The sequence below is a fragment of the Podarcis vaucheri genome (genome assembly GCF_965113315.1).
Source record: "Podarcis vaucheri genome assembly, chromosome: 1".
Classification (NCBI taxonomy): Eukaryota; Metazoa; Chordata; class Lepidosauria; order Squamata; family Lacertidae; genus Podarcis; species Podarcis vaucheri.
This window is the reverse complement of record NC_138759.1, coordinates 10,104,942-10,122,793: the sequence shown is the minus strand read 5'-3', so window position 1 is coordinate 10,122,793 and position 17,852 is coordinate 10,104,942. Positions and strand designations below refer to the sequence as shown.

The 17,852-nt window shown below is 47.3% G+C and overlaps 1 protein-coding gene across 6 annotated transcripts in view; it reads right to left on the bottom strand.

The window, feature by feature from the left end:
• The window catches only part of SYT16 (synaptotagmin 16), a 116,743-nt gene that overhangs the window by 63,824 nt on the left and 35,067 nt on the right, over nt 1-17,852 (bottom strand). Inside the window, exons 1-2 of one of the 6 annotated variants that reach the window (XM_082217968.1) lie at nt 16,454-16,903; nt 3,395-3,421 (exon numbers count right to left, since the gene is read on the bottom strand). The exons of 1 other annotated variant lie outside the window; for it this stretch is intronic. Coding sequence is in view for 1 of the 5 variants with exons in the window: in XM_082217965.1 (XP_082074091.1) it covers nt 3,395-3,421 (27 nt within the window). In the remaining 4 variants the exon portion in view is untranslated. Of the gene's footprint in view, nt 1-3,394; nt 3,422-4,473; nt 4,595-13,989; nt 14,352-16,453; nt 16,904-17,852 lie in introns of those variants that run through there. 4 more of the 6 variants (XM_082217969.1, XM_082217965.1, XM_082217967.1 and 1 more) reach the window with 4 other exon arrangements.

Sequence of the window (17,852 nt, the reverse complement as noted above, 5' to 3'; positions counted from 1 at the left end):
ATGAGCGCCACAACCCCAGAGTCGGTCACGACTGGACCTAATGGTCAGGGGTCCCTTTACCTTTACCTTTACCTAACGGATTGGTTACAGCAAAGATTGGCCATGGATTTAAAACAAGGAATTGCAGAAGAAACATCTAAATTTGAAAGAGAATTAATTTTTATCAAAGGAAAAAATATTTCACGAATCTACGATTACCTTTTGGAATGGGAAACAAAAGAAGAACAAGTCAAGGCAGTTATGGTGAAATGGGCACAGGATTTTGGATGCAGGCTCAGTGCAGGCATTGAAACAAACTCATGATGACAGCATATACAGCATATACGGCCCTCTCTGAGTGTTCACTCTTAGCAGTACAGTGGTACCTCAGGTTACAGACGCTTCAGGTTACATACACTTCAGGTTACAGACTCCGCTAACCCAGAAACAGTGCCTCAGGTTATGAACTTTGCTTCAGGATGAGAACAGAAATCGCACGGCAGCAGCGGGAGGCCCATTAGCTAAAGTGCTACCTCAGGTTAAGAACAGTTTCAGGTTAAGAACGGACCTCTGGAACAAATTAAGTTCTTAACCCGAAGTACCACTGTAGAGGAAGTTGTCTTGCAAAGTCTCATCCATCATGCCAGCAACTGATGCTCTAAGCCTAATCCACAGCTCTAAGACAAGTGCATTCAGGATAGTTCAGGACAGATGGTTAGCTAAGGTTGCAGGTTCGATCCCTGTGCGGGACAGCTGCATATTCCTGCACTGCAGAGGGATAAACTACATGTTCCTCAAGGTCCTTTCCAACTCTATAATTCTATGATTTGAACGGTGGCCCCAAGTGCTTTGGCTTACCAGTAGTACATGTGAAAAGGATCTAGGGGTCTTGGTGGACCACAAGCTTAACACGAGTCAATGGTGTGATGTGGCAGCAAAAAAAGCAAATGCTATTCTAGGCTGCATCAACAGACGTATAGCGTCCAGATCTAGGGAAGTCATAGTACCACTCTATTCTGTTTTAGTCAAACCACACCTGGAGTCCTGTATCCAATTCTGTGTGCCACAATTTAAGGAGGAGGTTGACAAGCTGGAACGTGTGCAGAGGAGGGCGACCAAGATGATGAAGGGACTGGGAACAATGCGTTCCTTATGAGGAACAGTTGAAGGAGCTGGGTATGTTTAGCCTGGAAAAGAGGAGACTGAGAGGAGATAGGATAGCCATCTTCAAATATCTGAAGGGCTGTCACCTGGTAGATGGAGCAAGCTTGTTTTCTCCTGCTCTGGTGGGTAGGACTCGAACCAGTGGCTTCAAGTTACAAGAAAGGAGATTCTAACTAAACTTTAGGAAGAACCTTCTGACAGTACAGTGGTGCCCCGCAAGATGAATGCCTCGCAAGACGGAAAACCCGCTAGACGAAAGGGTTTTCCGTTTTGGAGGTGCTTCGCAAAACGAAATTCCTATGGGCTTGCTTCGCAAGACGAAAATGTCTTGTGAGTTCCTGCAGAGTTTTTTTCCTCCCCCCCCTTTTTCCCAAGCCGCTAAGCCGCTTATCAGCTGATCCTAAGCCGCTAAGCCGCTTAACAGCTGATCCGCTAAGCCGCTTATCAGCTGATCCGCTAAGCCGCTTAACAGCTGATCCGCTAAGCCGCTTATCAGCTGATCCGCTAAGCTGCTAAGCCGCTTATCAGCTGATCCGCTAAGCCGCTAAACCGCTTATCAGCTGATCCGCTAAGCCCGCTAAGCCGCTAATGGGCTTGCTTCGCAAGACGAAAAAACCGCAAGACGAAGAGACTCGCGGAACGGATTCTTTTCGTCTTGCGAGGCACCACTGTATGAGCTGTTTGACCATGGAATGGTCTCCCTCGGGAGGCTGTGGACTCTCCTTCTTTGGAGATTTTTAAGCAGAGGTTGGACAAGACAACTCTTTGAAATCTCTTCTAACTCTACAATTTCATGATTCTATGATATAGGTCTGCAGTGAATGTATGTTTTTTTCACTTCCTGAAAAGAAAAACCGCGCCTTCACAGCTGTGGGAGAGTGTGTCCCGAAAACAGCAATTAGCTTTCTGAAAAACAAGGTGCGATCAAGTGACGCGTTGTCAGGTTCTGTGGATCACGCCTGAGCAACGGCAAGGTGGCTAATGCTTTAGCAGAGAGCAAACCAGAGCCCAGCCCGGCACTCTGTGCCAAAGTCATCGCTGGAATTAAGCTGAGAAACAGCACTGCTTAGTTAGTTAATGCTCGAATAAAGAACACGATGCACCTTGTGCAATATCAACCAGTCCGTTCTCTCAAATCAGCAGGTAAAGCCCTCATGGTGGTCCCTCCTCTGTATGAGGTAGGAGGTGTGGAGTCCAGGAAAGGGCCTTTTTAGTGGTGGCTCCCTCCTTCTGAGGTGCATCTAGCCCCATCTCTCTATAGCTTTAGGTGGCTAGTCAAGACACACCTTTTTCAGCAGCTGTTTGGAGGAAGAGGGACCTGAGGGCTGGCGCTATAAGTAACTGTGCTTTGCTGGTTTGTGGTGTGTTTTTAGGCATTGTGGTGTTTTCTGAATTTTTCTTATCTATTGGCCCATTCGTTCTACACTGGCTTGTGCAAAGTTCTCTAAATAACTAAATAGTGCTGCATATGGGGAAATCATGTGCAATTAGCCCACTTTTCCCTTCATCCTTGAAGCAGGCACTTAAATCATTTTATTTTTCAAGGTCAAGAAGAGCACACAAACCTTCTCCTTGAAAAGTGGCCTCTGCACCTTTAAATGAGTGGTGAGTGATGCTTGCATCATAATTAAAATATGAAATGACTCTGAAAATACTACTTTTTAAAAACCTGTGTGTTTGCACTTACGGTTGAATTCCCTGAAACAGGCATGTCCAACTTTCAAAAGACTCTGATCTACTCACAGCATAAGAAAACAGGCAGTGATCTACCAAAGTTTTTAGGAAGCCAAAGTTTTTAGGGAACCAGTAGATCGTGATCGGCCTGTTGGCCATCACTGCCCTAAAAAATGCAAATGAAACGGAAACTATGCTGTCTGCCACCTGATAAATGATATACTTTTTTAAAAAAAACATATTTTGTTTATCTATGAATTGCCTTTTGCACGGCTCAAGGAGGTTTATAATCCTGCAATAAAAACTAACTTAAGTTTTAAAAAAATACAAGAAACAATTAAAATAGCTTTTAAAACCCAATTCTAATATACACTTTAAAACAATAAACAAAACAAAAAAACCCCCCACCCAATTGGAAAAGCTTATTTGGTTGATCCTGTATTCATCTACTGAAAAGCGGGAGGTGATCAAGCTGGAATAAATTAGTACCTGCAAAATAGTGCAGGTACATGAGTCAAAGCAATCATTCTGAAGCAAGAAACATGCAGTGTTAAGAGGATGCACACATGCGACTTACCAGCGTTTGTAGAAAAGGCTTTCCTTCCTGTGTCAAAGAGAAACAGGGGAAAACTTTTACAACGGTACTTGCCATCTGCCATTTTTAAAAGTCGTGTATTAAAAATATTTTTTAAAAAAAATAATAATAATGTTATGCTGCCTGATTAAACGTAGGCACTTTTAGCTGACTGACTGATTCCTCAAACCAATTTATTGATTAAACTCTGGGGCCCTGTCAGACATATCCAGACAGAAAAAGATGGGATTTCATAAAATCATAGAATCTTAAGAGTTGGAAGGGACCCCAGGGTCATCTAGTCCAACCCCCTTGCAATGCAGGAATCTCAGCTGGAGCATCCATGACAAATGGCCACCCAACCTCTGCTTGAAAACCTCCAAGGAAGGAGAGTCCACCACCTCTCGTGGGAGACTGTTCCCCTGTCGAACAGCTCTTAATGTCAGAAACTTTTTCTGAATGTTTCACACATACAATATTTACGGCTTAAACTCTGCACCAACAGAGTTCATCCACACTTGCACTAGCCCTGCTTTTATACCCCCAGGGAAACCTGCAGGTTAGCGCTTAAACTAGGGGTCAGCAAACTTTTTCAGCAGGGGGCCGGTCTACTGTCCCTTAGACCTTGTGGGGGGCCAGACTACATTTTGGAAAAATAAATAAAATGAACGAAATCCTATGCCCCACAAATAACCCAGAGATGCATTTTAAATAAAAGCACACATCCTAGTCATGTAAAAACACGCTGATTCCCGAACCTTCTGTGGGCCGGATTTAGAAGGCGATTGGGCCACATCCAGCCTACCCATTGCCTACCCATAGCTTAAACTAAAGTTCCCACTGACCTCAATGGGAATGACTAACACTGGACTGCCCGTTGCTTTGCATTCGAAGGTGTGCAAAAGGGCACAGTTTCTCTTTTATGCATGGCGTACAATAGCACGGTCAATGCTCAGCCTATGCTCAGTCGAGCTTTTTTCCTTGAGTGAAAATTATAGCCTGCTCTGCATCCAAGCCTCACAGCTCATTCTTCTCCTCCCTGCCAATTTGTGTGTTTGTGTGATTGCGATTATCAGGGTCACCTTTGGGGACGGCAGAGGGAGTCACACAACCGTCCCGTCCCCTGCAGCAGGCAAGAGGCGATTGCAACAATTCCGTCTCCGGCTTGTTTGAAATAGATAATCAGCCGAGAGAGCTTCTGTCCTGCGAAAACACACACGTTTTATTTCTGGAGTGTTTGCACATTGCGTGCGCCTCACACATGAATAAAAGCGCCACCTGTTTGAGGCCGATAACTGCAGCTCATGATGCGCCGTATCAGTCGCTCGCTGCAACAGCAGGCCGCTTTGTAAAAGCGACGCTCCAGCAGCTCTGACGTGACCCACATTTTGTTAAAACAGCTGCGTGCTGTTCAGTTTGCTTTAATAAGCCTTCGCTTGAGCTTCTCCCAGTTTGCACAGAAGCCCGTTTCTTCTACCCCGACGCGCTGCAGAGATAAGCTTGAAAGTGTGCTGTCAGCACTGGGTGAAAAGTCACGAGTTCGAGGGCGGGGGATCTGGGGAACATCAGGATAGTGGTGGGCTTTGGGGTCCCTGGACAGACCCTCTAAGTGTCCCTATTTTCCAGGGACAGCCCGGATTTACAGAAGCTGTCCTGGTTTCTGATTTGATCTTGGAATATCCCTCTTTTCTTTAGGATGTCCTAATAATAATAATAATAATTTTATTTACTGTATTTTTCACACACCAGACCACAAGTTTTTGGAGGAGGAAAACAAGGAAAAAAATATTCTGAATCTCAGAAGCCAGAACAGCAAGAGGGATCGTTGTGCAGTAAAAGCAGCAATCCCTCTTGCTGTTCTGGCTTCTGGGATAGCTGCGCAGCCTGCATTCGCTCCATAAGATGCACACACATTTCCCCTTACTTTTTAGGAGGAAAAAAGTGAGCCTTATAGAGCAAAAAATACGGTATACCCCATCCATCTGGCTGGGTTGCCCCTGACACTCTAGGCGGCTTCCAACACACATAAAAATAGTAACAAAACATCAAAAATTAATAGTAACAATCAGATCCTATATAAAAAGTCACAAAAACTTTTTCTCCTATTCTCATTGGAGAAATGTTGATGGGGATGGATTTATGTGACCCTCAAGCCAAGGAGATGAGTAGCCCAGGACAGGGACTTTTTAATGTTTAATGTTTTGTTTTGTTGTGTTGTGTTTTTATCTATAATAGATGCCACCCAGAATGGCTGGGGCAAGCCAGTCAGATGGGCAGGGTATAAATAATAAAATTAGTAGTAGTAGTCTGGAATAGGATGTCCCTATTGGAGGGTATGATATTAAGGATAGGTAGAACATAGACTGGGATCCATATGATTTGCAGTAGATGGGGAAAGGTTCCTTTTCAACAACAAAAGAGGCTAGTGGCCATTGATGACCACCAGATATGGGGAAGTCACTCTGTAAGCCATCTCAGCAGAAGAGTGGAGTAAAAATGCTTTGAAATAAGAGCTGGGAAGCTTGTAGCTCTCTAGATATTTCTGGACTCCAACTCCCATCAGCCCTGATCATTGGTCCTGCTGCTGATGGGACTTGAAGTCCAACGATGGCTTGAGGGCCAAAGACTCCCATTGCTGCTTCAAATACCGTATTTTTCGCTCTATAACACGCACCCAACCATAACACGCATGTAGTTTTTAGAGGAGGAAAATCTGTAGGCATGCTACCCGTAGGCATTCCCTCCATAACATGCACAGACATTTCCCCTTACTTTTCAGGAGGAAAAAAATGAGTGTTATGGTGCAAAAAATACGGTAAATGGTAAAAAATGCTTTGAACAAACAAAATGAGAGGAAAGAGTCTCTGTTTCTTGTAGGTGAAGCGGGGGGGAAACCTAGTTTGAAAAATTAAAAACTTGTACATGCTTTATTCTATGAAAGATTACAAAAAAGCACACTATGAGGAGCATCCAGCAAATAGGTGTAGTTGGTCAAGGGAGCCGTGAACTCAAAAAAAAGCCTCTGCCCTAAACCAACTTAGCAGATTCATTAGGTTTTCAACAACCAAAACCATCTTCCTCTCTCTCTCTCTCTCTCTCTCTCTCTCTTCTCTCTCTCCTCTCTTCCTCCTTTCTTCTCAAAGGCAGAAAGTCCTTGTCTGCCATACCAGCACACCTTGCAAAACCCACTTAAAACTTGCCCCCCGCCCCCCGGTTGTCATTAGATTCCTCTTATCCTACATCTGATGCCCAGGACTGGATGAACTTAAGATAGTTGACTTTTCTCTCATCACAGGGTAGTCTTACAAGCACTACCTGTTCTTTCCTGGAACAAAATCTTGCTTTGCATTAACAAGCCTTCTGTCATTCCAGGCCAAGGGTAGGCAACCTAACGCCCGGGGGCCGGATGCGGCTCATTCGCTTTCTCAATCCGGCCAGTGGACGGTCCGGGAATCAGCGTGTTTTTACATGAGTAGTGATACGGGAAGGGGGGGGTGCCTTCCTTCACCCCCTCCTTTGGTACATCCGAGGCGATGACCTCGGGGGCGCACACTGTACATTCGCCCCCTCAGCCCCCTCACCGTTGCACGGGCACCACACCCTGCCCAAACCCCAAGTTTAAGGTGCCTCTCCCTTTTCTACACGGGCGAAATAAGCCCAAACTCTCAAGCCTCTTTCTCTCCCTCTCGCTCCATCTTTATCATGGGTTGACCGTATCAAACTGCGTTCCCATTTGTTTCAATGGAAACTGTGTTTCCATTTGTTTCAATGGCCGCGTTCTAGCCAATCAGAACCATGCATCCGCTCTGCAGAATCAGCTCAGCTGACGGCTGGGAGAACAATGGAATCGAAACTCATGAACTCATAAAAGTGCCAAAACTTGCAACAATGTATCTATTTTATTTCCGACTTCAATTATTACTATAGGAATGGACTAGAACAGGCTAAAACTTCTTAAATTCGTATAAAATCAACCACAGTTCCGATTTCCTTGGTTCTGGTGCCAACTGACTCAGTTTCTTCAGGACTCCAGGACACCTCCTCGGCCTCCATAATCCATCGAGTGAGGAGTCACGTACTCAGGAAGACCCTAATCCGGCCAAATCACTCTACCCAACCTTTCCTCCGGGCAATGCCAGGTGATAGACTTTGCATATTTGGACTATTGTCTTCTCATCACCGATATTCAGGAAGCGCTTATCTGCGCATATCTCCGACTCCGCATATTCCCCCCTCCCTGATCCATATGTTAATCCCTGTAACCCAACCTCTCCCTAATATATTCGTGATGTCACCTGTGTAACCCAACCTCTCTCTAATGTATTCATGATGTAATTATGATGTATTTTCCACTGCATTCTGGGACATAGAGGGAAGTTTCAAAAACTCCTGTCACCCCTTTCTCGGGGTTCAATCTCGTCTTGAACCTGTTGCGCAATAAACTTGGATCTTCTCCAGTTTGCTCCCGTCTCCGGCTGAGCTCATTTTCTTCCGCAGGGACCCGCGGACTCAGTCCGACGAGCTGGGTGGCAGAGTAACCCCGCACCCAGATTTTTCTGTAACAGTAGAATGTGTCCTTTTATTTAAAATGCATCTCTGGATTTTGTGGGGCCTGCCTGGTGTTTTTACATGGGGCACAGGAATTCATTCATTTTATTTATTTTTTCAAAATATAATCTGGCCCACCACATGGTCTGAGGGTCGGTGGACCGGCCCACGGCTGAAAAAGGTTTCTTCCAGGCAAATCACTAGAAGGCAGAAGTGTACTCCTGCCACAGACCCTATACCTGAAAGCAGCTTTTTGTGTCAATTTATATACTCATATATAGTTATAAGGGACACGGGTGGTGCTGTGGTCTAAACCACAGAGCCTAGGGCTTGCTGATCAGAAGGTCGGCGGTTCGAATCCCTGCAATGGGGTGAGCTCCCATTGCTCGGTCCCTGCTCCTGCCAACCTAGCAGTTCGAAAGCACGTCAAAGTGCAAGTAGATAAATAGGTACCGCTCTGGCGGGAAGGTAAACAGCGTTTCCGTGCGCTGCTCTGGTTTGCCAGAAGCGGCTTAGTCATACTGGCCACATGACCCAGAAACTGTCTGCGGACAAACGCCGGCTCCCTCGGCCTATAGAGCGAGATGAGCACTGCACTGTTCTGGTTCACCAGAAGTGGCTTAGTCATGTTGGCCACATGACCCGGAAGCGAGATGAGCGCCGCAACCCCAGAGTCGGCCACAACTGGACCTAATGGTCAGGGGTCCTATTGTTTGTTTACAGATGGTTGCCTTGGTTATCTTGTGTCGATTGCAGTAGTCATTGTATCACCACCCTGTTCATTGTTTTATCGTTATTCATTGACTGGCAGCAGCTCTCCAAGGTTTCAGGTAGTGAGTTTTTGCCAGCCCTACCTAGAGATGCCGGGATTTGAACCTGGGACCTGCTGCGTACAAAGCAGATGCTCTGCCACTGAGCTATGGTCCTTTCCCTGAGATGTTGCACCACTGAGCTATCGTCCTTCCTCCTACGTGCCAAGGAGGCATCACAGATTTCTTAGAGTTGGAAGAGACACCAAGGGTCATCTAGTCCAACCCCCTGCAATGCAGGAATCTCAGCTAAAGCATCCAGGACAGATGACCAACCAACTTCTGCTTTAAAGCAGGCACCCCCAAACTCGGCCCTCCAGCTGTTTTGGGACTACAACTCCCATCATCCCTAGCTAACAGGACCAGTGGTCAGGGATGATGGGAGTTGTAGTCCCAAAACAGCTGAAGAGACAAGTTTGGGGATGCCTGCTTTAAAATCTCCAAGGAAGGAGAGTCCACCACCACTGTTGAATGTATCCTCCTTGCACACCATCTAAAGGCCACATGGGATATGGCATTAGTCATGTGAATGCAGTCAGTGTGTCTGCTTTGGTTATGTAAATAGCAGCAGCGAAGGAGCGAAGGTCACCTCTCAGAAGCTGCTATTTACATTTCAAGGGACGCCACAAACACAAGGCATATCACACTTAACTGAAGGAACAGTTGAAGGAGCTGCGTATGTTTCGCTTGGAAAAGGGGAGTTATGACAGCCATCTTCAAATACAGTGGTACCTCAGTTTTCGACCGTCTACACTGAGGAACATTTCGGTTTTTGAACCCTTTTCGGAAGTCGAACGTGCCACATGGCTTCCGATTGAGTTTTCGGTTTTCAAACGTTTCGGAACTTGAACAGTCTTCTGGAACGGATTATGCTCAAAAACCGAGGGACCACTGTATCTTAAGCCTTTCAACTTAACCCCCCAAGTCCCCTTCCCAGCCAAAAGTATTTTCTTCTGCGTTTGCTCACAGTCTACTCCAGTGTTTCCCAACCTTTTTTGGGCAAAGGCACACTTGTTTCATGAAAAAAATCTCGAGGCACACCACCATTACAGCCCCGTGACGTCAGCGCGCAGCGTCACGCCGGGAGGGACATGAATTGCTAGCAAATTACATAATCACCTCCTTGAGGGCTGGCTCATCTTCTCCGAAGGCAGAACCCCATTAATTAACAGCACAGACTCACACCATAGCCAAGACGAGGGGGGAAAACCTCAGTCATGCACAGTCATGCACATGTGGGGGCTAAATGAGGACGAAGACCGGGCAGAGAGCAGGGTTCAAATCACCCCACCTGGCCAGGACAATCCCTGGGTGCTCCCTTGGGCCACTCGCCTGACCCACCTCGCAGGGCTGTTGTTGCGAGGATAACACGGGGAGAACTACGCGCGCCCCCAGGAGCTCCTTGGAGGAGAAAGCGGGCGATGAATGCAATGCATGAAATATATGAGAGGCGACCAGGTTTTGCAGGTGAGGGGCCCCCCGCCAGCCTCCGCTTCCAACACCCGGCGCAATGACGCCGAAGTTTCCCCCCAGGCTCGGCTCGGGGAGCAGCGCTGCTCCCCCCCGGCTCCCCTTCGCCCTCCCGGCTCTCTCTGCCGCCCACTGGGGACCCCCCTCACCTGCCAAGTCCGGAGCGCCGGTGGAAGTTGCATGCATGCATGCAGGGCACCGCGTTGCCATTGCATTGCACTGCACTCCATGCAACGCCTGCACGCATGCATTGCCTTGCACGCCCGCCAAGGGGTCTCCCCGCGGTCCGATGTGTCCCCTCCGGCGCGGATGCAGCATTGCAAAAATAAAAAACCCCCGACGCAGCCCTACCTGGGGGGCAGCCTCCGCCTCCGCCGCTCCGCCTCCGCGGGGATCCCCGGGCTCCATCCTGCCGCCCAATCTCTGCGGGGGCGCAGGCAGGCTGCGCAGGGTCTGCGCGGAAGAGCCCCTGCCCGCCCGCCTGGCCGCCGCCGCTGCGCTCATTCCATGGCCGGGAGAAGAGCGCTTCAAACAAAACACCCGGCCCGCCAGGCCACGCTGGGAAACGTTCAAGGGCGAGGGGACTACGGATCCCGGCAGCCCCCGCGCCGGGGACGGAGGGGGAGAGGCTGGGTGCAGGGATGGAGGGACGGGTGGGCGAGTGAGTGAGTGGCAGCCGCCAAGCCTTGGCCGAGAGCCAGGAAGGGCCTCCCCGGAGGAGGAGGAGGGAGGCGCAGAGCGGGAGGGAGGGAGGGAACCCCAGGGGTCATCTAGTGACGGCACCCCAATCGAAAATTTGACTTTAAAAAAATATATATCTTTCAATTTTTTTAATTTTCCCCGCGGCACACCAGGCAACATCTCGCGGCACACTAGTGTGCCACGGAACAGTGGTTGGGAAACACTGGTCTACTCAAAGTGGGTTTAAATTCAGCTAGTCCAGGCATGGCCAAACTTGGCCTCCAGCTGTTTTGGGACTACAACTACCATCATCCCTAGCTAAAAGGACCAGTGGTTAGGGATGATGGGAACTGTAGTCCCAAAACAGCTGAAGGGCCAAGTTTGGCTATGCCTGAGCTAGTCGGATAGCACCTTTAGCTGGCTTGAAATGAATGGCCAATTTTTATCTTACAAAAACATCTGGGCTCTGCAGACATGCCTCTGCCTCTTAATGTTTTATGGCCTTTTGGCCTCTCTCCCTCCCCTACAGACTGTGTGAGAAAAAGAACAAGCTATCAGACACATCTCACACCCTGAAAACTGAAGAGTACAAGTCATGTCGCACAAAATGGGCTCCAGTCCACAACAGCTCATGCTTCAATACATCTGTTGAGCCTTTAAAATTGTCACAAGACCCCATGGGCCCATCCAGATGACCTGTGCGTTAACCCCGATTCGATTGTGGGGAGGTTATTAGGCAATGAGCCGTCATTCTGAATTGGTCCCAATTTGCTTGCTAAGCTGGTTCTAACCTCTTCCCATTCATTCATCTCGTGCTTTTCCACGCTTGACCCCCCCCCCCCAATCACTTCCCCGACCACACAAAAAACGACATTTGGTGCTTTTCTAAGTGGATTTGTTGAATGAGCATTTTTAAGTTAGGGTTAAAGGTAAAGGTAAAGGGACCCCTGACCATTAGGTCCGGTTGGGACCGACTCTGGGGTTGCAGCGCTCATCTCGCTTTATTGGCCGAGGGAGCCAGCGTACAGCTTCCGGGTCATGTGGTCAGCATGACTAAGCCGCTTCTGGCGAACCAGAGCAGCGCACGGAAACGCTGTTTACCTTGCCACCGGAGCGGTACCTATTTATCTACTTGCACTTTGATGTGCTTTCAAACTGCTAGGTTGGCAGGAGCAGGGACCGAGCAATGGGAGCTCACCCCATTGCAGGGATTCGAACCGCCGACCTTCTGATCAGCAAGTCCTAGGCTCTGTGGTTTAACCCTGGACACAAAAGAAGCTGGCCAAAGTTGTTCGGTTTCGGAGCTGTTTTTTGTGAAATTCCCCAACATCTACGCTTCCGACAAGGGTTGCTGTACATCTGGAATTTCCTGGAAATTTAAGCGATTTCCGCCCAGGTGCTGTTTACGAGGGCCGAATACAAGCTTGGTCCGGGAAATTCCAGACATGTGGCAACCCTACTTTAAAGAGGACTTAAACTGCAGAAATGTAAATTTAAGATATGCACCTGAATCGCACCCACAAAATACAGGTAGCGACCTTAGCTGTTTTTGCTGCACTGATCCAAGCATCAGTCGCAGACAACCCCTGTAGCCATCCCTCCATCCACTCCTGTCATTCTGTCCTTTCCCCAAAATTTAGATTGGACGTTGTAGCCTGGCAAACAGCTGACTGCAGTCTCATGAACCACATCATTCTGGAATTCTTCTTACCCCTCCCCCCCAATAAGAGATATGTGAACATCTTTGTTACTATGGCAACACCCGGATGCAATATTTTGAGTCAATGAAGATGGTTTACATCACTGCTAGAATACTTCGCATCTGCAGTCATCTTCTAAAGAAAGCAAGTTTTTACTCCTCCCCTGAGATGTCTACAAAATCTAGCAGGCCCTTAAATCAGAAGTCAGAGGAACAGATACACCCTGATTTCACTCCCAAGAAGGACAATTCCAGCTATGGACTGAGGTGTAAGAGGAGCCAGAACTGTATGTAGCTTGAATTTCTTGCTCCCCTGAATTTTTAATTGAAGAAATAATAATAATTTTAAATGAAACCTGGGATTCAGCTATACAGCTGCAAATAAAAAGTTTTACGTGTGCTTTAAGTGCAATGTACAATGTGACACTAGATGGCGAAGGTGAGTGTTATGGAAAATTCAAGGTACCTTTTCAAATGCTTTTTTAAAAAAGCATTTTCAAAGCAGTTTTTATATGTGACTAGATTCCACCCTGGAGTGAATTTGTATCCATGCATTCCACCACCACCCCCACCCCCACACACATCCAAGTTCTCCAGTTGAGCTCTTCTGGAAATAGGGACAATATATGCAAGAGCCCCATGGAAGTGGCAAAACAACACTGCAAATGGCAGTGGTGTACCTGAAGAAGCGTCTCCACCCCCATCATTCAGCCCGGACACTGAGGTCCAGCGCCAAGGGCCTTCTGGAGGTTCCCTCACTGCGAGAAGCAAAGCTACAGGGAACCAGGCACAGGGCCTTCTCGGTAGTGGCGCCCACCCTGTGGAACGCCCTCCCATCAGATGTCAAGGAAATAAACAGCTCTCTGACTTTTAGAAGACACCTGAAGGCAGCCCTGTTTAGGGAAGTTTTTAATATGTAACGCTGTACTGTTTTTAACACTGATTGGGAGCCGCCCAGAGTGGCTGGGGAAACTCAGCCTTATGGGCGGGGTATAAATAATAATTTATTATTATTATTATTATTATTATTATTATTATTATTATTATTATTTAATGTTTGATGTTTTATCGTGTTTTTAATATTCTGTTGGAAGCTGCCCAGAGTGGCTGGAGAAACCCAGCCAGATGGACGAGATATAAATATATTATTATTATTATTATTATTATTATTATTATTATTATTATTATCATCCTCATTATTATTATTATCATTATTATTATTATCATTATTATTTTGTGGTCTCTTCCAACTATACAGTTGTACAATTCTATTGCCTAAAACTCATATGATTCAATCAATAAAGATTTATTTAAGCAGGTGACAGCCCTGCTTATTGGCAATGCAGAACTGCAGTATTATTAAGTAGGAAAACGAGGACATCGTCTCCTACCTCAAAACAGGCCCTTCAGCTTCCGCACAACCCATAAGAGAAAGGTTTCCCGCTCTCCGTTCTTGCATCCCCCGTCCTCTCCTGCAACTCCGCTCAGTTTAGCCCTTCCATTTTAGACCCCCTGCGTGGCAATTTACTGTATCCGGAATTTGGCCCGCTGCCCCCTTTTCCAAGCCCTGGTCCAAAAGCTCCCCCATCAAACTGACTCCAGGTGATGTAGCTCTAAGCCCTTCCTCTCAAGGTTGAATGTGTTTCCTTGGCAACCGGCCTGACCTCCATTCCTCGGGGGAGCAAAGATGCTCTGCCAAAGAGCTTTCCGTTTAATCAGCCCCTGTCCTTTTAACAGTAACAGGACTTCCCGTCCGCAGAGCAGGTTGCCCAGACAAAACAGGGGCCTCTCGCAGGTCTGGCCTGCGGCTATTTATCTGCCTCCGTTCGGGGCACACGCTTTTAAAATAAAATAAATAAACGGTTACGTAAAACGAATAAGTAGGCCAAGATGTACTTAACGCTTGCCCTGAAGACACTCTTCCTGTCCTCTGTGTGTGTGAGTCCGTGTTTTGGCAGGGGTAGCTAATAGCTATTTCAGGATCCGCAGGCGGGGGGGGGGAATTACGAGACTAACATGCACTCTCAGAACAGCGCCTGATCAGCAGATCAAGAGGCTTCTACTTAATTTTAAAGCTCTCTGCAGCTTCGGGCTGGGCACACCTCTCTGGATTTGTGCCCCCAAAACCCAACTCTGCAACAGTTGGACTAACTTTAGAGTTTCTGCCATGTTCTGGGGGAAGAAAGTAATAACAAACTAATAGTACTACTTTATTGCAGACCTGGAGTCCTGTGTGTAGTTCTGGGCACCAGAGTTTAGGAAGGACATTGAAAAGTTGGAAGGTGTGCAGAGGAGGGCGACCAAGATGATCAAGGGTCTGGAAGCCAAGCCTTATGAGGGAATTGGGTGTGTTTAGCCTAGAAAAGGTGACAGCAGTCACAAAATTAAAAGACGCCTGCTTCTTAGGAGAAAAGCAATGACAAACCTAGACAGCAACTTAAAAAGCACAGACATCACCTTGCCAACAAAGGTCCATTTAGTACAAGCTATGGTCTTCCCAGTAGTGATGTATGGAAGTGAGAGCTGGACCATAAAGAAGGCTGATCGCCGAAGAATGGATGCTTTTGAATTATGGTGCTAGAGGAGACTCTTGAGAGTCCCATGGACTGCAAGAAGATCAAACCTCCCCATTCTGATGAAAATCAGCCCTGAGTGCTCACTGGAAGGACAGATCCTGAAGCTGAGGCTCCAATACTTTGGCCACCTCATGAGAAGAGAAGACTCCCTGGAAAAGACCCTGTTGTTGGGAAAGTTGGAGGGCAGAAGGAGAAGGGGACGACAGAGGACGAGATGGTTGGATAGTGTTCTCGAAGCTACCAGCATGAGTTTGACCAAACTGCGGGAGGCAGTGGAAGACAGGAGTGCCTGGCGTGCTCTGGTCCATGGGGTCACGAAGAGTCGGACATGACTAAACGACTAAACGACAACATCATCCTAGAAAAGAGAAGACTAAGAGGTGGTGTAACAGCCGTCTTCAAATATCTAAAGGGGGGTCATGTGAAAGAGGGAACTAGCTTGTTTTCTGCTGCTCCAGAGGGTAGGACACAGACCAATGGCTTCAAGTTACAAGAAAGGAGATTCTGACTCAACCTCAGGAAGAAATTTCTGACAGAAAAAGCTGTTTGACAGTGGAATGGTCTCCCTCAGGAGGTGCTGGACTCTCCTTCCTTGAAGGTTTCTAAGCAGAGATTGGACAGCCATCTGCCATGGATGCTGAAGTTGAGATTCCTGCATTGCAAGGGGGTTGGACTAGATGACCCCTGGAGGTATCTCCTAACTCTACATGAGAAGACTGGAGAATGGAATGCAGGAGTGACAGACTGCGAGACACCATGGAGAACTGGCAGACCTAAATTTTGGGGGCCCTGAAGTTTGAGCTGTTAAGGGGGCCCCTTCACAACCAGCAACGAGGTCTGGGTAACCACTGTTATCTTCTTCAGTGAGGTTGTTCCATAACATTGATTGACATGTAAGATAAGCCAGTAGAGCAATTTTAAAGTCACCAGTGTGAATAAAAAATTCCTATGCCTTATAGTTTTTTAGTCATGTGACTCAAACTGGGTTTACTAAACCTGTTATTTCTAAGCAATGTAGACTAAAGTAGCTTCATTAGTTGCATAGTAAATCTAACCCTGTCATGGGGACCCTGTTCTCCTCACATAAACAGCAGCAGCAGATTTCTCAGCAAACCTTGGTATAATATTCTAACATGGAAAACTACAGAAACACATTCAAAACACAAGATTTGTTGGCAATGGAACTCAGAGAGAAAGAGAGAGAGGCAGAATGCATGGAAAAGTTCCCTTCTGTTCATGCCATTATTATGAAAGAAACGTTTAGAGCAAAACGACTTACATAGTTTGCACTTCTGCTGAGTAGTAATTCAGAGGTCACCCATTACTTGCACCCACAAAGTAATCCCAGGTGTTTCTTTTGTATCATTTGCAGGTGGTGGATTCTGAGAATGCTGCAACTCTCAAAGAGATTCCAGGTTTCTCCCTTGCAGGACAGATTACTCAAGGTGGATTTTTATTTCTTATTATTGGAGCTGTTGGTGATTTAAGTCGGCTGGATGCGAGAAGGAAAAGTTCTATGCCCCCGTGGTTTAGAAGGTAGGGAGTGGCAACTTCTCTCTAATGGGCTGTATTGTCCCAGGGAAAGGAGGAAGTTTACCGTTCTGTAAACATGTGAGTATCACCCAAGGAATGTTAGCCAAAGAGATTGCTGAGAAACTGGCCTAACTTGTTTCCGCTGCAACGCAATTAAGCTGCTTACACCTGTCTCCATCATTGTTACCATTCAAAAGGATACTGGTTTGGGGCACCCAGCTGTTGGTGTATGAGCCAGGACCAAAATTGGTACCAAGTGTGCTGAATAAGGTTCAATATGATCTCAAGACCTAAACTTCAGCATTTATTTACCTCATAAAATTTATACACCGCTTTTTTGTAATCAACCACAACAGCCTCAAAGCAAAAAAATTCCTTCCAGTAGCACCTTAAAGACCAACTAAGTTAAAGACCATCAAATGCAATGGTAAAATCAAGGAAGATTTACAACCCTACTTTAAAACATACCAAATTTTAAATACTAAAAGAGATTAAAATGGCCTCAACTATGTTCCAAAGACAGTGCCGAAAGCCAAAATCGTGTATAGTCAAATCATATTGGGTTCAATGGGTGGGATCGCAACAACAACAACAAAAATCCTGACCCCCATCCCCTTTGATGTGCTTTGATAGTTTATTGCCAAGTACCGTATTTTTCGCACTATAGGACGCACTTTTTCCCCTCCAAAAATGAACGGGAAATGTGTGTGCGTCCTATGGTGCGAATGCAGGCTTTCGCTGAAGCCTGGAGAGCAAGAGGGGTTGGTGCGCAAGGACCCCTCTCGCTCTCCAGGCTTCAGGAGAGCCCCACCGCCAGCCCCACAAAATCGGGGGACAGCGGGAGAGGCGCAGCGCGCCATTCCCGCTGTCCCCCGACTTGTCTAGAAGGCTGGCGGGGGGAGAAGCCTGCTCCTCCCCGTCGCCAGCCCCGCAAACTCGGGAGACAGCGGGAGAGGCGCAGCGCGCCTTTGCCGCTGTCCCCCGACTTGGCTAGAAGGCTGGCGGGGGGGAAGCCTGCTCCTCCCCGTCGCCAGCCCCACAAACTTGGGAGACAGCGGCAGGGGTGCAGCGCGCCTTTGCCGCTGTCCCACGACTTGGCTAGAAGGCTGGCGGGGGGAGAAGCCTGCTCCTCCCCGTCGCCAGCC